Here is a 17,404-nt window from a genome sequence, read left to right on the forward strand (position 1 = left end):
TTGCCTAGGTTTTCTTCTAGGGTTTTTATGGTTTTAGGTCTAACATGTAAGTCTTTGGTCCATCTTGAATTAATTTTTGTATAAGGTGTAAGGAAGAGATCCAGTTTCAGCTTTCTACATATGGCTAGCCAGTTTTCCCAGCACCATTTGTTAAATAGGGAATCCTCTCCCCATTTCTTGTTTTCATCAGGTTTGTCAAAGATCAGATAGTTGTAGATGTGTGGTATTATTTCTGAGGGCTCTGTTCTGTTCCATTGGTCTGTATCTCTGTTTTGGTACCAGTACCATGCTGTTTTGGTTACCATAGCCTTGTAGTATAGTTTGAAGTCAGGTAGCATGATGCCTCCAGCTTTGTTCTTTTGGCTTAGGATTGACTTGGCGATGCAGGCTCTTTTTTGGTTCCATATGAACTTTAAAGTAGTTTTTTCCAATTCTGTGAAGAAAGTCATTGGTAGCTTGATGGGGATGGCATTGAATCTATAAATTACCTTGGGCAGTATGGCCATTTTCACAATATTGATTCTTCCTACCCATGAGCCTGGAATGTTCTTCCATTTCTTTGTGTCCTCTTTTATTTCGTTGAGCAGTGATTTGTAGTTCTCCTTGAAGAGGTCCTTCACATCCCTTGTTAAGTTGGATTCCTAGGTATTTTATTCTCTTTGAAGCAATTGTGAATGGGAGTTCACTCATGATTTGGCTGTTTGTCTGTTATTGGTGTATAAGAATGCTCGTGATTTTTGCACATTGATTTTGTATCCTGAGACTTTGCTGAAGTTGCCTATCAGCTTAAGGAGATTTGGGGCTGACACAATGGGGTTTTCTAGATATACAATCATGTCATCTGCAAACAGGGACAATTTGACTTCCTCTTTTCCTAATTGAATACCCTTTATTTCTTTCTCCTGCCTGATTGCCCTGGCCAGAACTTCCAACACTATGTTGAATAGGAGAGGTGACAGAGGGCATCCCTGTCTTGTGCCAGTTTTCAAAGGGAATGCTTCCAGTTTTTGCCCATTCAGTATGATATTGGCTGTGGGTTTGTCATAAATAGCTCTTATTATTTTGAGATACGTCCCATCAATACCTAATTTATTAAGAGTTTTTAGCATGAAGGGCTGTTGAATTTTGTCAAAGGCCTTTTCTGCATCTATTGAGATAATCATGTCGTTTTTGCCTTTGGTTCTGTTTATATGCTGGATTATGTTTATTGATCTGTGTACGTTGAACCAGCCTTGCATCCCAGGGATGAAGCCTACTTGATCATGGTGGATAAGATTTTGATGTGCTGCTGGATTCGGTTTGCCAGTATTTTATTGAGGATTTTTGCATCCATGTCCATCAAGGATATTGGTCTAAAATTCTCTTTTTTTGTTGTGTCTCTGCCAGGCTTTGGGATCAGGATGATGCTGGCCTCATAAAATGAGTTAGGGATGATTCCCTCTTTTTCTATTGATTGGAATAGCTTCAGAAGGAATGGTACCAGCTCCTCCTTGTACCTCTGGTAGAATTCGGCTGTGAATCCGTCTGGTCCTGGACTTTTTTTGGTTGGTAAGCTATTAATTATTGCCTCAATTTCAGAGCCTGTTATTGATCTATTCAGAGATTCAACTTCTTCCTGGTTTAGTCTTGGGAGGGTGTATGTGACCAGGAATTTATCCATTTCTTCTAGATTTTCTAGTTTATTTGCGTAGAGGTGTTTATAGTATTCTCTGATGGTAGTTTATATTTCTGTGGGATCGGTGGTGATATCTCCTTTATCATTTTTTATTGCATCTATTTGATTCTTCTCTCTTTTCTTCTTTGTCTTGCTAGCAGTCTATCAATTTTGTTGATCTTTTCAAAAAAACAGCTCCTGGATTCATTGATTTTTTGAAGGGTTTTTTGTGTCTCTATCTCCTTCAGTTCTGCTCTGATCTTAGTTATTTCTTGGCTTCTGCTAGCTTTTGAATGTGTTTGCTCTTGCTTCTCTAGTTCTTTTAATTGTGATGTTAGGGTGTCAATTTTAGATCTTTCCTGCTTTCTCTTGCAGGCATTTAGTGCTAAAAATTTCCCTATACACACTGCTTTAAATGTGTCCCAGAGATTCTGGTATGTTGTGTCTTTGTTCTCCTTGGTTTCAAAGAACATCTTTATTTCTGCCTTCATTTCATTATGTACCCAGTAGTCATTCAGGAGCAGGTTGTTCAGTTTCCATGTAGTTGAGTGGTTTTGAGTGAGTTTCTTAATCCTGAGTTGTAGTTTGATTGCATTGTGGTCTGACAGACTGTTTGTTATAATTTCTGTTCTTTTACATTTGCTGAGGAGTGCTTTACTTCCAACTATGTGGTCAATTTTGGAAAAGGTGAGGTGTGGTTCTGAGAAGAATGTATATTCTGCTGATTTGGGGTGGGCAGTTCTGTAGATGTCTATTAGGTCTGCTTCGTGCAGAGCTGAATTCAATTCCTGTACCGTCCTTAACTTTAAAAGTATCTAAGTGAACCACATCTTCCTCTCCATACATGCCCCAAAACATGTTTCCTACCACTTAGTTGCCTGTAATAGAAACAAAAATGTCCAGCCTATATATATATGTATGTGTGTATATATATATACACACACACACTGTCTACCCTTAAAGACCATTCAAACAAAAACTCATTATAATCAAATTAATTTACATATTGCCCAATGAGATGAGTGTGCACACACACACATACACATACATAAACATATGCATATCTATAAGCTATTTAGAAATTCCATCTACCTATACCAAAGATGAACACATGACTCTACAGAATTCATCTTCCCCTACTTTCCCCACGTTTAAGATACAGCTTTTATTTCTTTCAAATTATTTGATAATGATATTTTGATACCTGTTACAAAGAAAGACAAAAATAATTTTAAAATGTAATAATAGCATCACTAAAAATGTTAAACTTCTAGAAAAGTTGTTTAGCATGATAATATATTTAAAAAATCATAGTTCTTTGTCGCATAGTTGATTTTAGACAATTTACCCTGTGACTTCAGAATAATACTTTACAGGTTCCATAGAAGTTTTAAATAAAGCAAACATTACCAGTAGACTAAGCTCTCCCAGTGTGACACCAAATGAAAGAGGCCGCTTTGGATCAGTGACCTACCAAAGAAGAAAAGATAACAGTAAAATATGCCGATGGTGAAGGCAAATCCATGTCCTTTACAATAGGCAACAGAGGGAAATGTGTTTACAGGTTAAGTCATACAACCCAATTGCATTTGTGGAAAACACGGGAAGAAGGTAATAACGTGGCTGGGATTATCCATATTTTGTAGACATACCATTTCTATGCTACCAATAAGATCCTTTCCCAGTGGAACTCTTTTCACACTAGAAGATGACTCACTATGACTAACAAGACTTTTCTCTAGACAGTTAAAAAGGAATAATCTTTTTATGTGTATCATCAAAGATTTTTTCACAGATAAATTTTAAAAGGTGTTACAGATAACACTGCCGCTAAATCATTTTAATAACACTTAGGGTACACAGTGGAATACTATTCAGCCATAGAAAAAGGAAAACATGTTTGTTTGGGTTTTTTGCAGCAACATAGATGGAACTGGAGGCCATTATCTTAAGTGAAACAACCCAGAAGCAGAAAAACAAACTGCATGTTCTCACTTATAAGTGGCAGCTAAATAATGAATACACGTGGTCAGTGTGTGGAATAATACACATTGGAGACTTGAAAGGGTAGGGTGGCTGAGAAGTAGGTGTAAATGATAAGAAATTTATTAATGGGTACAATGTATATTATAGGTGATGGAGACACTAAAAGTTCAGACTTCACCACTATGCAGTATATCATGTAACAAGGCTGCACTTGTACTCCTTAAATTCACACATTTTAAAAAAAAGGCTTTCATACTTGGAAATATGAACTATCTCTTTAAGCCTTTAATGTTCTTAACACTTCAGAATGCTTCTAGGAAAATCTCTAGATCCTTAATATTTAATTTCTTTAGTCTCTATATCCAAAATCTGTCAACATTAAGTTTTTGTTCTATTTCTGTTCTTCAATATCTAAGCTGCAACCCATGGTGCTTAAACTATACCACAATGTGCACAGTATCACTGTTTTAGACATCTTAAAGAAAAGTCTTACAGAATTGTTTGGTCATGGCAGAAACTAAGGGAAATAAGGAGAAGGGAAATGGATAATGTTCTAAATCATCCAACTGGGACTCCAGAGTTTAGTCACATACAACTTTCTAAATGGAAAAAATCCATGTGGTACAGTTGAGAAGTATGAATAGCTTTATAAGTCATTTTAATTAACATCAGATATATGATGATTTGTGGCAAAATATTTTCCTTTATTCCCACACTCATCTTTTTATACTTAGAGATAACTAGCTCAAAATAACCTGCAGCTCTTTCTGAAGAAACTCATTTGTTCTGTTAAAGACAACCCTCAGCTGCTAATGTACTATCTACAAACCACAGCTATTATCCAGTGAGCATCTTTATGATAAATTATTATATTTTCTCTACACCTATTTCTTAATACATAATTTTGCAAATGAAAGAATTTCCTTCATTTTAAAGGCTGAATAGTATTCCATTGTGTATATACACATTTTATTTATCCATTCATCCACTGCTGGGCAATCTTCTCTATAGTGAATAGTGCTGAAATGAACAAGCGAATGCCGACATCTCTTTGACATACTGACTTCAATTCCTTTGGATCTATACAGCAATTCCCCCTTATCCTCTGGAGATAGGTTCCAAGCCCCCTAGTGGACGTCTGCAAACACAAATAGTACCAAACCCTAAATATACTAGGTTTTTTTCCTATATATACATACCTATGATAAAGTTTAATTTTACAAATTAGAAATGGGATTGCTAGATCATACAGTAATTTGATTTTTAGATTCTGAGGAAACTCCACACTGTTTTTCAAAATGGCTGTAGTAATTTACATTCCTACCAACAGTGTACCCAGATTCACTTTTCTCAACATAGGATTTTAAGGATAATTCTTCCACTTTCATGATGTGTTGGGTATACTTTATTTTCTTAAGTCTGTTATTAACAAAGGCATTTGTGAGTGAGGTTTTTTTAAGACATTTATTTGTTAACACAATTCATTTTAATGACTCCATAAATAAAGTCAGTATAAGACAGAGGTGGTATTTTTTGACAATCTACAAATGTGTCCTGCTGACTGTATCAAGTTACATAGGGAACTTATCAAGAAAAGAAAAACAAATTCTAGAAATGTTAGTATTGCTTTAATTCAATTTAAATTAAAAACAAAAAGAATGCAAACTCATTTTTAGAAGCAATGAACATTTCCAGGTTCCTAGATAAATGAAAAAATTCAAGTTCTTACATGTTTCAAACTTTTAAACAAAGCAATGCATATTGTTCAAAATACATGTTGTATTTTAATTAAAATTAGCCAGTTAAACAGTTCTTAATCAGCTGATGTTACACTTTTGGTTATGAGTGAAGTTTGGTTTCTTCTGTGCAACTACTGTTGCACATGTGTGTGAATAGTTTTGGGTGTTCAATCCAATTCAGTGGAATGTAAAGAGAAAGAGACTATAGTCAAGTGACCAGATTTTAGTCACTTTTTGGCCAATTAACATTAGCATTAGTTATTCATCAAATTTTAGAATTAACTCTTTTGTCAGCATAAAGCAAAAATTAGTTCCTTAAAATTATAATATTATGTCTTAACACGTAAAATAAAATTCAAAAAAAGCAGAAGACAATCCAAAAACCTCTTATGTCAGCTTCAGAAAGGAACACATGGTAATTTTATAGTATATTTATGTACATAAATGCCCAATAAAACTAGCCTAACACAAGAAGATATGGTAGTGTACTCATAAGAAAAAAATTAATCTTGGATTTAAAAATGGGTACAGATAATCCATATATAGAAAACTCAAGAATATTATAAAATACATATTTAATTGAGTAAATAAAAATTACTTACATCATCTTCATATTTAATGTGAATATCTGTGATTTTTACTTGTACATTTTTTATTACTTGAGTTGCCAATTTTTCCACAAATGTATCCTTTTTGGCTTCTTTTGGCTTATCTATTAAAAAATAGAAAAATACAAGCTCAAGAGTTGAAATTCTCATATACCTCAAAATTAATAACCAAAGGATAGCTAAGGTATTACTCAATGGAAATTACAGCCAATAGTGTCTTTATATTTTAATATGCATTTCCAACTTAAAACTTGTTTTTGAATTTATACTGTTATCTGACATTCATTTCACATTCCAAATCAGAAATAAAGTGGCAATGTGTATAAACAACACCATGGCATAAAACTACTTTTACCTACCTTTTGAACGATCAAGACCTTTAAAAGGTTTCTTAAAATGCTTTTTGTGCTTTTTACGTTTACGTCCTTCTCAGTGGAAGCATTTTAGTGAGAAAAGGATAAGATTCAAGTTAGCAGACTACAGGACAGAAAAGAAAACAAGAGAATTCTTCCTAACCCCAAATTTTGGCACAACTCACCTTACCTTATTCTAAACTGACCTGTTACTTCAATATAAAGACAAATTTACAAACTTTCTTTAGTCTAGATTAACATTCTACTGTAAAGAATAACCTTATTTAATCTAGAAAATAAGTTGGCAGGTGTAATTATACTAAAATTGGATAATATCTCCATTCCCAATGCCATTTATAATATTAATGACTTTACAAAGTTACACTTTAATTTCAATATTACCAAAATACTGGAAATGTAACAATGACAGAATACAGAACTTTCGGAGGAAGGTTTTGATAAACACATGGTAGGAACAGAGGCATACAAATGAAATGAAAGGGTAAGTTGCCCACAGATGACTTCCTCTGGATGATACACTTCACAAGCAAATTATTTAATGACTCAAGGATATAAAGAACATTAAGTGGGCATAACACGTACATTGGACTGTACACTGAATTCGATTAGGAATTCCTTTAAAACCTCATTCTCTTTCAACACTGCCTCACTGCATTCTGGCATTTACCAATACCGGTCTTACTCAACTTACAAATCTTCATACTCAACTTCCTATCAGGCATCACCTCCAGCCTGAACTCTTGAGGCAGTCTCTGTATTATCTACTGATCTCTAGTCTCCAGCCTCAGCTCCTACTAAAGGTCCTTCTACCCTGTTACCAGATTGATGTCTTTTAAAATACTAATTACAGCCTGTTAATCTCTTGCCCAAAATTATTTAAAGACTTTCTGCAACCTCCCAGACATAATTAAAATGTGTTTACACAATAAAGTCCTTTTATAATGTGACCCTACATCCCTGTCCTGTTCTATCTCCTGCCATGCATCCTTGCACTGGATACTACAGAAATAATATTTATACTTTCCCAAACAAGCCATACTTTCTAATGCCTAATGCCTCTACACATGTCATTCTGTGAACTTGTGACGCCCTCCCTGAAGTTCTTCACCAGGCGAACTCCTAGGCAGCTTTTAAATCTCAGGTCCAGCACTACTGCCTGTGTGAAGCCTTCTTAAACTACTCCAAGTAGCCCCAGGGCCTGTACCTTACACAGAATTGCATTAAACAGTGATTATACCATATTTGAAGTGTTTGCTCAATTGTCTTGCCATCAGGCAGGAGACTTCATTAGGTCAGAGATAATCCTATACCTGGGCACAAAGCATACAATACTTATCTGTTCAAATTAATAAAAAAAAATTCAGATCCAACTAAATTCATGTCATATATATTTTAGAGAATATATGTGAAATTGAGCTTGAAATTTTTAATTTGCCCTTCCTTGATTTTTAAAAGCAAATTGTTCTGCCACTGCAAAAATTAAGAAACAAATCCTGGACTACAAAAATAAAACCCTCAGTTTCAAGAAGTAAACACTTAATAAGTAATGTAACACAATCAGGATAGTACTATTCCAGTAATTCTTGCCACTGTGAAAGTCACTGACTCTGTTCTATTCATAAATCAAACATACATAAAAATAATGGGTTCTCAAAGAAATACCATTTGAAAAGAAACAAGTAAGAAAGCCCGACTAGCCATGAAAACCATTCCACTTGGCTAGAACAGCTTTCAAAGACATAGACTCAGCTGCCTCATGTTAAATTCTCCTCTTACCTGACCAATTATCTTTCTGGTTTCATATTTGTTCTAGCCCCATGTTCTGTCTTTCATCTCAATGGCAGATACACCATGTTTAAACCTCTCTAAACAGTTTAAATCTAATCTTAGAGCTAATACAGCTCTTTAGAGAAAGTTTCTAATTAATCTGATAAATAATAAATATATGGTTCTTAATCACAAACTAAAGCAGTTCTCAAAGACATTGGTTTCACAACCATTTAGCATTTATAACTTGAGGACTCTACAGAATTTTTTATTTATGTGGGTTACAACTATTGATATTTACCATATTATAAATAAAAACTGAAAAAATGCGAATTCATTTAAAAATAAGCCATTACATAATAACATATAGTTATTAAAATAGCTATATTTTTTAAACAGGAAGATGTGAGAAAAGTCACATGGTTTTACATTCTTACAAATCTCTTTAATGTCTCACTTAGTAGAAGACAGTTGGATTAGTATATCTGCTTCTGCCTTCAACCTGTTGAGATATGTTGTTTTAATTGAAGTACATGATGAAAATCTGATCTCACTATAGATATATAATTAGAAAAGGGGGGAGCATTTTCATTGCCTTTTCATATCAAACTTAACGAGTGGAAGTTTCTTAAAGGTAGTTGCATCATGGAATCTTAAACCCTATCAATGAATTTTTCACACAGATTAAAATCAATTAGTCCATCTTGCACTTTAAATGAACCCCTTTACACATGTATGTTTTTTATCTTCCATTGGAAATATTGCTTTATTGAATTATGCAAATCTTCAAAATGTCAAGTCATTTCGTTATTTAATATCAAAAGTCACATCTGTTAATATTACCACCAATCTCATCAGAAAAGTCTTAAAGTACTACCGGGAAGCTGTCAATCTCAAAGTGGCAAATACAAGTTTTCCAAAATTCTACTCAAGAGCTCAAATTTTATCATTGGCAACAAATATTGGCAGTTGCTTTTCCTTGAAGTGGTTTTGTTGAAGTGTCTACCAAACAACCAAATCTGAATAATGATAGTCTGTGATTCTTTCCACTAAAAATGGCTTTCCAGAAAAAAAGCACCTAGCTCAGCTCACAACTCAAACATCTGCACAAGTAATTTTCCTTGAAACAATCATCCTACTTCAGTATGCAGAAATGCTTCAGGCATACTTTCTCTGCTGTTGCACAAAATATTAAAGAGACATGCTCAAGGGTTGAAGTTTATTAAAATTTAAAACTTCCTACTTCATCAAGGGAATTCTTAAGTAAAAACTGGCAATTTTTTTGTTTCATTTTGCTTACTGTGAGTACATGGTAGTGAAGAATACAGTGACTACTACTATAGTCTGGTGCCACTGCCTTGAATCATGCTAAGGCAGCTAGCAATTTTTACACACTATTGCTTCTGCACCAGCAATGTAAATGTCAACAAAACGAAAAATCAAATAATGCTTAGTATTATTATGAAAATTATTTTGACTTTTTGAGAACCACTGCTTTAGAATAAAAAAAAAAAACAAAAGTAACATCAAATGAGGAAATAATATGCACTCAGAAACTGAAAAGAGGAAATGATCATGAAACACACATTCAGTCCTAGCCAGCTGAATGAAGATATTATCAACAAAATAAACTATTCTCATTTCAGAAGCACGAACATTCTGGACCTCATTTTTTTTATCTATGCTAATATACCTTTAAAAAAAACTGAATCAATGATGTTTTCTTTTATGGTGACAGCTGTTATAGTCTGCTGTTTTTAACAATGCTACCCAGACTACAGTAAGCTGGTTTGATTATAACCTACAAAACCGGACAGTGAGCCATGAGTATCTCCATGCTATCTTTGATATTAAACAAAGTAACCATAAGACAAATTAACACAGGCACACTTACGGAAGGAGTAGGTTTATTAGAACGGAAACTGCTTTCAGGGTAATTTCACCTAATGCTGTAAAGCCTGTCAAGAAAATTCCTCTTCCACCTGTCACATGAATCAACCTATTAAAGTTCCTAGCTACAGAAATAATTCTAATATGATGCTTATTGTTTACAAATTTCAAGATACAGACCCACTTGCCATTTAATCAAAACAAATTTAAATGTGATTGAGTTAATATAACAAGCTCTTGAAGTATGATATAAAACATAAAGTTTAACAAATAAGATTATGTAAAATACTAAAAAGTATTATTTTAATATATTTGGTAGATTTCCTAGTATATAAAAGAATCATATTATAAATCCTAATACAAACAGTAAGCCTTTAATTTGCCTTTTGCAAGGCTTGAAATTTCAATATGCTGTACAGGACGGTAGTCTAGAGGTATCTCCAGAGCTACAACAGAGGTGAAACAAATCAAAGCTCAGAGGAACACCTCCTGTCAAGGTTCTGAATTCAAAAGAAAAAATCCACTTTATTGCTTTTTACGTTCTAAAACCACTTATATCAGAGAGGAACTGCTTAATTCAGAAACTACTGAACTCTAGAACTAAAGTCAAAAGGGTAGCCCAAATCTGAAAGTTATTTGTAGATCATATTCTAAGCTTCGTAAGAACAGTGAATCATGTTTATTTACCCCACAAACATCCAGCATCATCCAGCACAGTGACTGCCACAAGAAGACACTCAAATATTTAGTGAATGAATAAATGACTATAGGTGAGGAAAAGGAAATGATGGTAAAGGGGAAAAACACAAATTACATTTCCATATTTTCTAAAAGGATGGCATGCCATCAAATGGACTCCACCAAAAGCACAAGCATACACAAGAATATGTTTATATAGTTGAATATAATTAACCGTGCATACCCACCAGGCTTGATGTCCTTGTAAACAAAGTTCTCCAAGCCATATATGAACTCCCCTGAATGTGTGCCTGCATCCCACATGGCAGCAATAACCAAAATGCAAAGCAATGTAAAGACACCTTTAATTTCACATGTAAAATATACCTAAATTTAATTTCAAATAATTAGAAATCATGTAACAGGGTAATTAAAATTTGGCTGACACCAAAACTATTTTATTTCTAAGGAAATATTCACTGTGACACCATTTTCGTTCTTTCAACACACAAACTTCTTAACAATTAAAATTATAATAATCATTTCAAATTATGTGAGGCAGGTAAATATCAATTACGGCTAATGGCTCACAAAATTTTTGACAAGTTTTCAAACAGTGCAAAAATCCACTATTTTGGTTCTCTTTTTGCATGCCATTTTGCCCATTTTCAGAATAAAATATTACTGTGATATTTGACACCAATTTTAGAGTCGGCTGAAATGACCTCATCTTACTTTAGTGTGATATGGTCCCTTTAGATACACTATCTGAATGCTTTATATCCGTTCTCGTTAATGATGGCTAGATAGCATCTTCCACTTCGCTCCCCAAATCCAGTCTATCCTAGATAACACTGCAAGTTTTTCCTTAAATCATACCTCTGATCATGTCATTCCTTGGACTCTTAAAGAAAAAGGAAAACTTACTCCCCTGCTGGCTACAGATGAAAGTTCACATTGTACAGGGTTAAGATTATGAGATCTAGAGCCAGACCGGGTTCAAATTCTAGCTCTACTATTTTCTAATTGTGTGACCTAGAACAAATTATTTAACTTTCACTTTCCTCAGCCGTAAGATGGCAACAAAAATAGCACTTATTATCAAATGTGACTATTAATGGGTTAATTCATATAAAGTATTTTGAAGAGTGACTGCTGAATAGTAAATCCTCAATGAATGTCAACTACTTTCACTGTCATTACCATTAACATCATCAGAGCATGCAAATCTCTTAAAATTGACCTAAACTTAGCTTTCCAACCCTACACCCAACTACTCTCTATCAGACTCCCAAAATGTTAGCTGATCCCACAGATGCTCTATACTTTCCCACCTTCACTGTCTCCTCTACCTATGCCTTCTTTCTGCAGATCCATCTTTTAAATCCAGTTGAAATATATACCTTCACAATGTCTACCCTGATCTCTTTGGCCGACTATGACATGTTTGTTCTGAACTCCCATAAAACTGTCTGTACCTCTTTGATGGGACTCAACACTTTCTCTTGCTTATTATTATGCAAATTTCTTATTTGTCCAATTAAAATGTAAGGTCTTTGACAGGAGGGTCCAAGGACTCTCTAATTTTTCTGATTTCAACAATGTGTAGACTGGCATCAGACTTTTTTCAAAGGAGCCTGGAAGCTAGAAAACATTGCTGCCTTCAAAATTCTAATTTTTAACCTAGCATTCTATCCCCAGACAAATCAAACAAGTGTAGAAGTAAAACACAAAGATATTCAGCCTTAAAAGAACTTTCGAAATTATATCCGGTGCATCCATTCTTAAAAGCTTCTAGATGTGTTCTAGGAAAACAAATAAGTAAACTAAGGAAGCAAAAAAGGCAAAGGAACCAGGAAACACGGAATTAAACACAGACGAGCAATTAAGACCAGTCCTAAGATGACAGCTGTGCAGCTGGTCTAAAAAACAATCAGTTCAGAGGGGGAACTCCAAGAGACAACAGGGTGGTGGAGAATACCAACAGATGGGTTTACACGATTGGAAAATACCATCAATACTCATATGGCAGACAAATTTCATGTAGCATGTAAAAAAGAATTAAAGATAAATTTACACAGAAGACTAAGCAAATAAGAAAGCAGCATTTACAAATTCAAGAAAAACAAAAGGTTGTGTAAGAAAGAAAATACAGTCGTAGTACATTGATATGATTTGGATATTGGTCCCCTCCAAATCTCATGTTCAAATGTGATTCCCAGTGTTGGAGGTGGGGCCTGATGTGAAGTGACTGGATCATTGGGGTGGGTCCCTCATAAATGGTGACATGCCTGCTTCCACTTCATCTTCTGCCGTGACTGAAAGCTTCCTGAAGCCCTCACCAGGAGCAAATGCCGGCATCATGCTTCCTATACAGCTGACAGAACTGTGAGCCAATTAAAACTCTTTTCTTCATAAATTATCCAGTCTCAGGTATTCCTTTATAGCAACGCAAAAACTGCCTAACACACACATCATGTGACCTGCGCAGTGAACAATAATCGCATTGTCATAGTAATCTAAGTAGTGACTAGTAATTGGCCAAAAATTATGATATATCCATATTATGAGAAAATGGGAAGGAGAATTCAGGGTGCAAGGAGATAGTAAGAGAAGTAAACTCCTTGACTACCATAACAGGAAGTCCTAGATAATGCCTTATATTAATGAACTAGATTAATGACAGAATATTAACATTGATAAAAAATATTACTAACTCAAAGAAGTTGGTCTGGAGAGTAGCAAAGGATGAAACAAGGGACTGCCATTTTTTATCATGTCGTTTTGGCAAAACTATTGATTTTCAAGTGTGTGTACATATTACTTTGATATAATCCAGCATCTTATGTACAGAATCTAGCATTTGCGAATCTTTTGGCCTTACTAGGAATTTAATCTTTCTCTTTATGATAGCCTTCCAGAAAAATAAACTCACTCCAATGAAATAAAAGGAGAAAAATATCAGAGTTTATTTTTACAGTTAAGCAAATTTTCTAGAAATGAACGCATAGTTTTATTTCAATTTTACTTTATTCCTATATGATAGTGGGAAACGGTATATTTTTAACCACATAAAACAAGCTAAGTCAAAATCCTTTTTATGAACAGATCAGCATGATAATTTTGTTTTCATTTTTATCATCTGCTGTTTAGAGTTGAATCATCTCCTCTCCTTCCCTCTCTGAGTCCCTATACATGTGCAACAGTGCTTTTGTGCTTTTAATATCAATAAACAAGTAGAAAAATAAAGTATAATTAATAACTATTAATAATGGTAAAATGTGAAATATATAAAGGTCAGGGTTGTCCTCTATCGTTCACATGAATAATATTATTTGAAGATGTGACTCACATCCACAGAAATGAGAAAAGAATACTGCAACATTCTTAAATGTGTTTCTTAACAGTTAAGGAAAAAATAATCTAAATATACTTCCCAATTCCTGAATTCATCTTTTAGTCTCAAAACTTTTTTGACAAATATAATATGTTAAAACTGAGTGTTAAAACCGTTTCACTTTTTGAATTTTAATTCTATACGAAAAAAACTTAAATTTTATCATTCAAGAAGCTACAATGTCATTACCATATACAGCATAGGCCTAACAGTTCTATTTACACAAAATTAATACTACAGATGTACATCCTTTATATCAAACCATTCATAATAGCCTCTTTGTCAGACCCAAATGTCTGTTTTCTCAGCACTGAAGACTCAGGAGTCAAAATTTCCTAAGTCTGAGTACAAAATGTGTAGTAATCATATTACCAATTAAACTGTCAACCACGAAAACAAATAAGACTATACACCATGCCTTTTCTTACAGGTGACTGAAAACACTAAAATATTCTTTAGGCAAATACAAGTCATGCTCCATTTTTTAAAAAGGAGGAGTTTAAGATTTGTTTCTAAATAATATATGTAACTTACTATGTAATTGTAAATGATAAATGTGTAATTACGTTATATCAATATATCTACGTGATATACCTAATGATGAATATACACACGTTAATATCCTAATCTGAATAGTTTCGAGAAAAAAATGAAATTCTAGTGCTCTCCAATTCTTAGTCTTCATTTTTATAGTACTACTTTTAAATATATTAATTAGCCAAAATTGAATATAAAGAAAAAAAATCACACTTAATTTTCATGAAACAAAACCATTCTTGGCTTGCTTTTTGGCCACTCAAAAGTCATACAAATAAAGAAAACTGTTTTCCTAGAAATACAGATACTTAAGCTTTGGCAGGAAGACAAAATATGCTTGTGTGAAAATAAGGGAAAAAATGTTGAAGTTTTTAGAAAACTTCTTCCATTATAGTAACCTCTGTATTTTTAAATAGTTTAGTAACTTTTAATAAAAGAATCAATATTTCTGCATAAGAAAAAATACTTGGAGCAAGAATTTAAAACTTTGATTTAAAACTTTAAGGAACAAGCTATTTTTAAAAAAGATTTCTAATTGATTCAATTAAATGACAACAGCTTAAGCTAGGAAAAGAAATCTTATCATATCTAGATATAATTAACCTCATTTCTAACTCAATATTTGCTTTATCTTTTGAGAGAGACTATCTTCATCATAAAAATATATACACATGCCACCAAATGACACAAAAATTACATAAAATGTTAATAACTCATACACTCTAATCAGCAATTGTTGATTGAGATAAACATCAGATGTCTGGAAAAGTCCTTCAATTCATCACTCTACAGACTACTCTTTTTCATCATATTCTTGTTCTTGCTCTATAAACCAAATCAAAGTCATCCGATTTATTTTCAGATAAAAACAAAAATGTAAACATTAAGGCAAGATGTTAAAATGTTAAAACCTGAAGAATCAAGTTTTTGGGTTTTTTTAATATCCTGTACAATACAAAGGGAAATAGCTAGGACTAGAATTACAGCAGCATTTCCTCTAAACATCATTTCACTATAGCATTATGCTTAACCTCATTATCCAGCAAGAACACTGGTAAACATGCACACAAAGAAACTGTTACCATTTGCCCAAAATAAACAGGCCTGCAAATACTGAAAATTTGGAAAGTCTCCCAAACTAGCACAATAAAAATGACTAATTAAGAAAAGTGGAAAAACCAAATTGGCAACATGATTAAACACTCACAGAAAAAAGGCAATTACTTTTTCCTAAAAGTGAGTCATGAAAATACAAGCAATATTTTGAGATTTAAAAAAAATTATGTCTTTAGAACTTCAACTTTATGAAGGCTTATGAAAGCATCCTCTTTAAAGGATATTAATTATATCTAAAATATAGGTATGTCTAAGTTTATCTCAAACAAACTTTTTACCTTTTTCTGCTGCTTTTTGAAGGGCTTCTTCAATTCGGGATAGCTCTTTCTGTTTCACATCCTGCAAGGATTTTTCTTCTTTTTCAGCATCATACTTAATACCTAAAAATATATAGTCAATTCACACAAAAATAAATGGAATTCATAAACAAATGGAAAAAGTTCAGCCTCATTATGATTGTGTAAGTGTGTAATCTTTCTGCAATACAAAAATACTTTCACATTTTTAGTTTTACGAAATGTTTAAACATAAATGATTCCTATTCACTTACAAAAAACTTAAATACAAAAAGGAGGGAGGAAAAGAAATTACAGGTAGAAAGGCAGGTAGGAAAAAGGGAGACAGGAGGAGGGTGAGAACAAAGATAAGAAGTAGAAACAGAAGGAAGACAGAAAGTACACCAGAATATTGCTCCATCAGTGGTAAATTTGGAATAATTTAATATCCAAATACTACCTGGGATCAACATAGATTGATTTTTTAAACTTTCAGAGAGTAATTCAGAATACATATCAACAATCATAAAATATATAAGCCCTTTTTATCTAGTAATGTCATTTCTGATCATGCAATCTAAGGAAATAACACAAAAGAATAAAAAAGATCTATAATGACGTATTTATAGTATTGACTACAATGACGTATTTATAGTATTGACTATAGTATTGACTAGTATTTACAGCATTGACTATAAAGCAAAAAATAGTAGGTAGCCCACAATAGAATACCATACAGCCTTTCAAAACTGTCACTGTCACCGTGAAAACTGTGAAACATATCAAAAACGTATATAATAAAAGGCCAAGTCAATGTTGTATATATAATGTGGTAACAGCTACTGAAAATCAGGTATGCATAAACTAAAGACTGAAGAGCAAAATGTAAAAATAAAAATTTTATTTGTACAATGGTTGAGAAATTGCAAGTAATTTTTCCCTAAAACATCCAAACTTTTCTTAACATTATATTGTTCTTATAAATGAAAAAATAATAATAAAGATATTACTTAAACATCACTACTTTAAAACATTAAAAATTAAAATACTATCATTTGAAGGAAAAAATTACCAGTTTTACACATTTCTGAAAGAACATTCACTCAAAATCAGAAGCAACAAAATAGGAAAAAAATAAATTTTTCAATCTTGAAATCTGGAGATTATCAGGATATTTTTAAAGATTTATTTCACTGCATTTATTATCAGTAAATCTGCCTAATGCAGCTCAACAGGAAGCCTCAGTTGCAAAACAAGTACTCATAGAAAATAGAATAAATTGCAAAAATGAATTAAATTTTCAACAACAAAAATACTTTATACACAAATGTGGTAATATATATGTGCACACATACATAAAAGTATGCATATAAGTGCATCTAT

The 17,404-nt window shown here is 33.1% G+C and overlaps 1 protein-coding gene across 8 annotated transcripts in view; it reads right to left on the reverse strand.

Annotated features, from left to right (window-relative positions):
* Window positions 1-17,404, reverse strand: part of VPS13C (vacuolar protein sorting 13 homolog C) — a 192,724-nt gene that overhangs the window by 152,910 nt on the left and 22,410 nt on the right. For 6 of the 8 annotated variants that reach the window (XR_004030529.1, XR_004030532.1, XR_004030531.1 and 3 more), the window contains exons 5-9: window positions 16,025-16,126; window positions 10,945-11,007; window positions 6,347-6,412; window positions 5,982-6,091; window positions 3,065-3,124 (exon numbers count right to left, since the gene is read on the reverse strand). Coding sequence is in view for 3 of the 8 variants with exons in the window: in XM_030814507.1 (XP_030670367.1) it covers window positions 3,065-3,124; window positions 5,982-6,091; window positions 6,347-6,412; window positions 10,945-11,007; window positions 16,025-16,126 (401 nt within the window). In the remaining 5 variants the exon portion in view is untranslated. The remainder of the gene's footprint in view (window positions 1-3,064; window positions 3,125-5,981; window positions 6,092-6,346; window positions 6,413-10,944; window positions 11,008-16,024; window positions 16,127-17,404) is intronic. The other 2 variants (XR_004030533.1, XM_030814508.1) reach the window with 1 other exon arrangement.

This window comes from Nomascus leucogenys, chromosome 6, assembly GCF_006542625.1.
Source record: "Nomascus leucogenys isolate Asia chromosome 6, Asia_NLE_v1, whole genome shotgun sequence".
NCBI lineage: Eukaryota > Metazoa > Chordata > Mammalia > Primates > Hylobatidae > Nomascus > Nomascus leucogenys.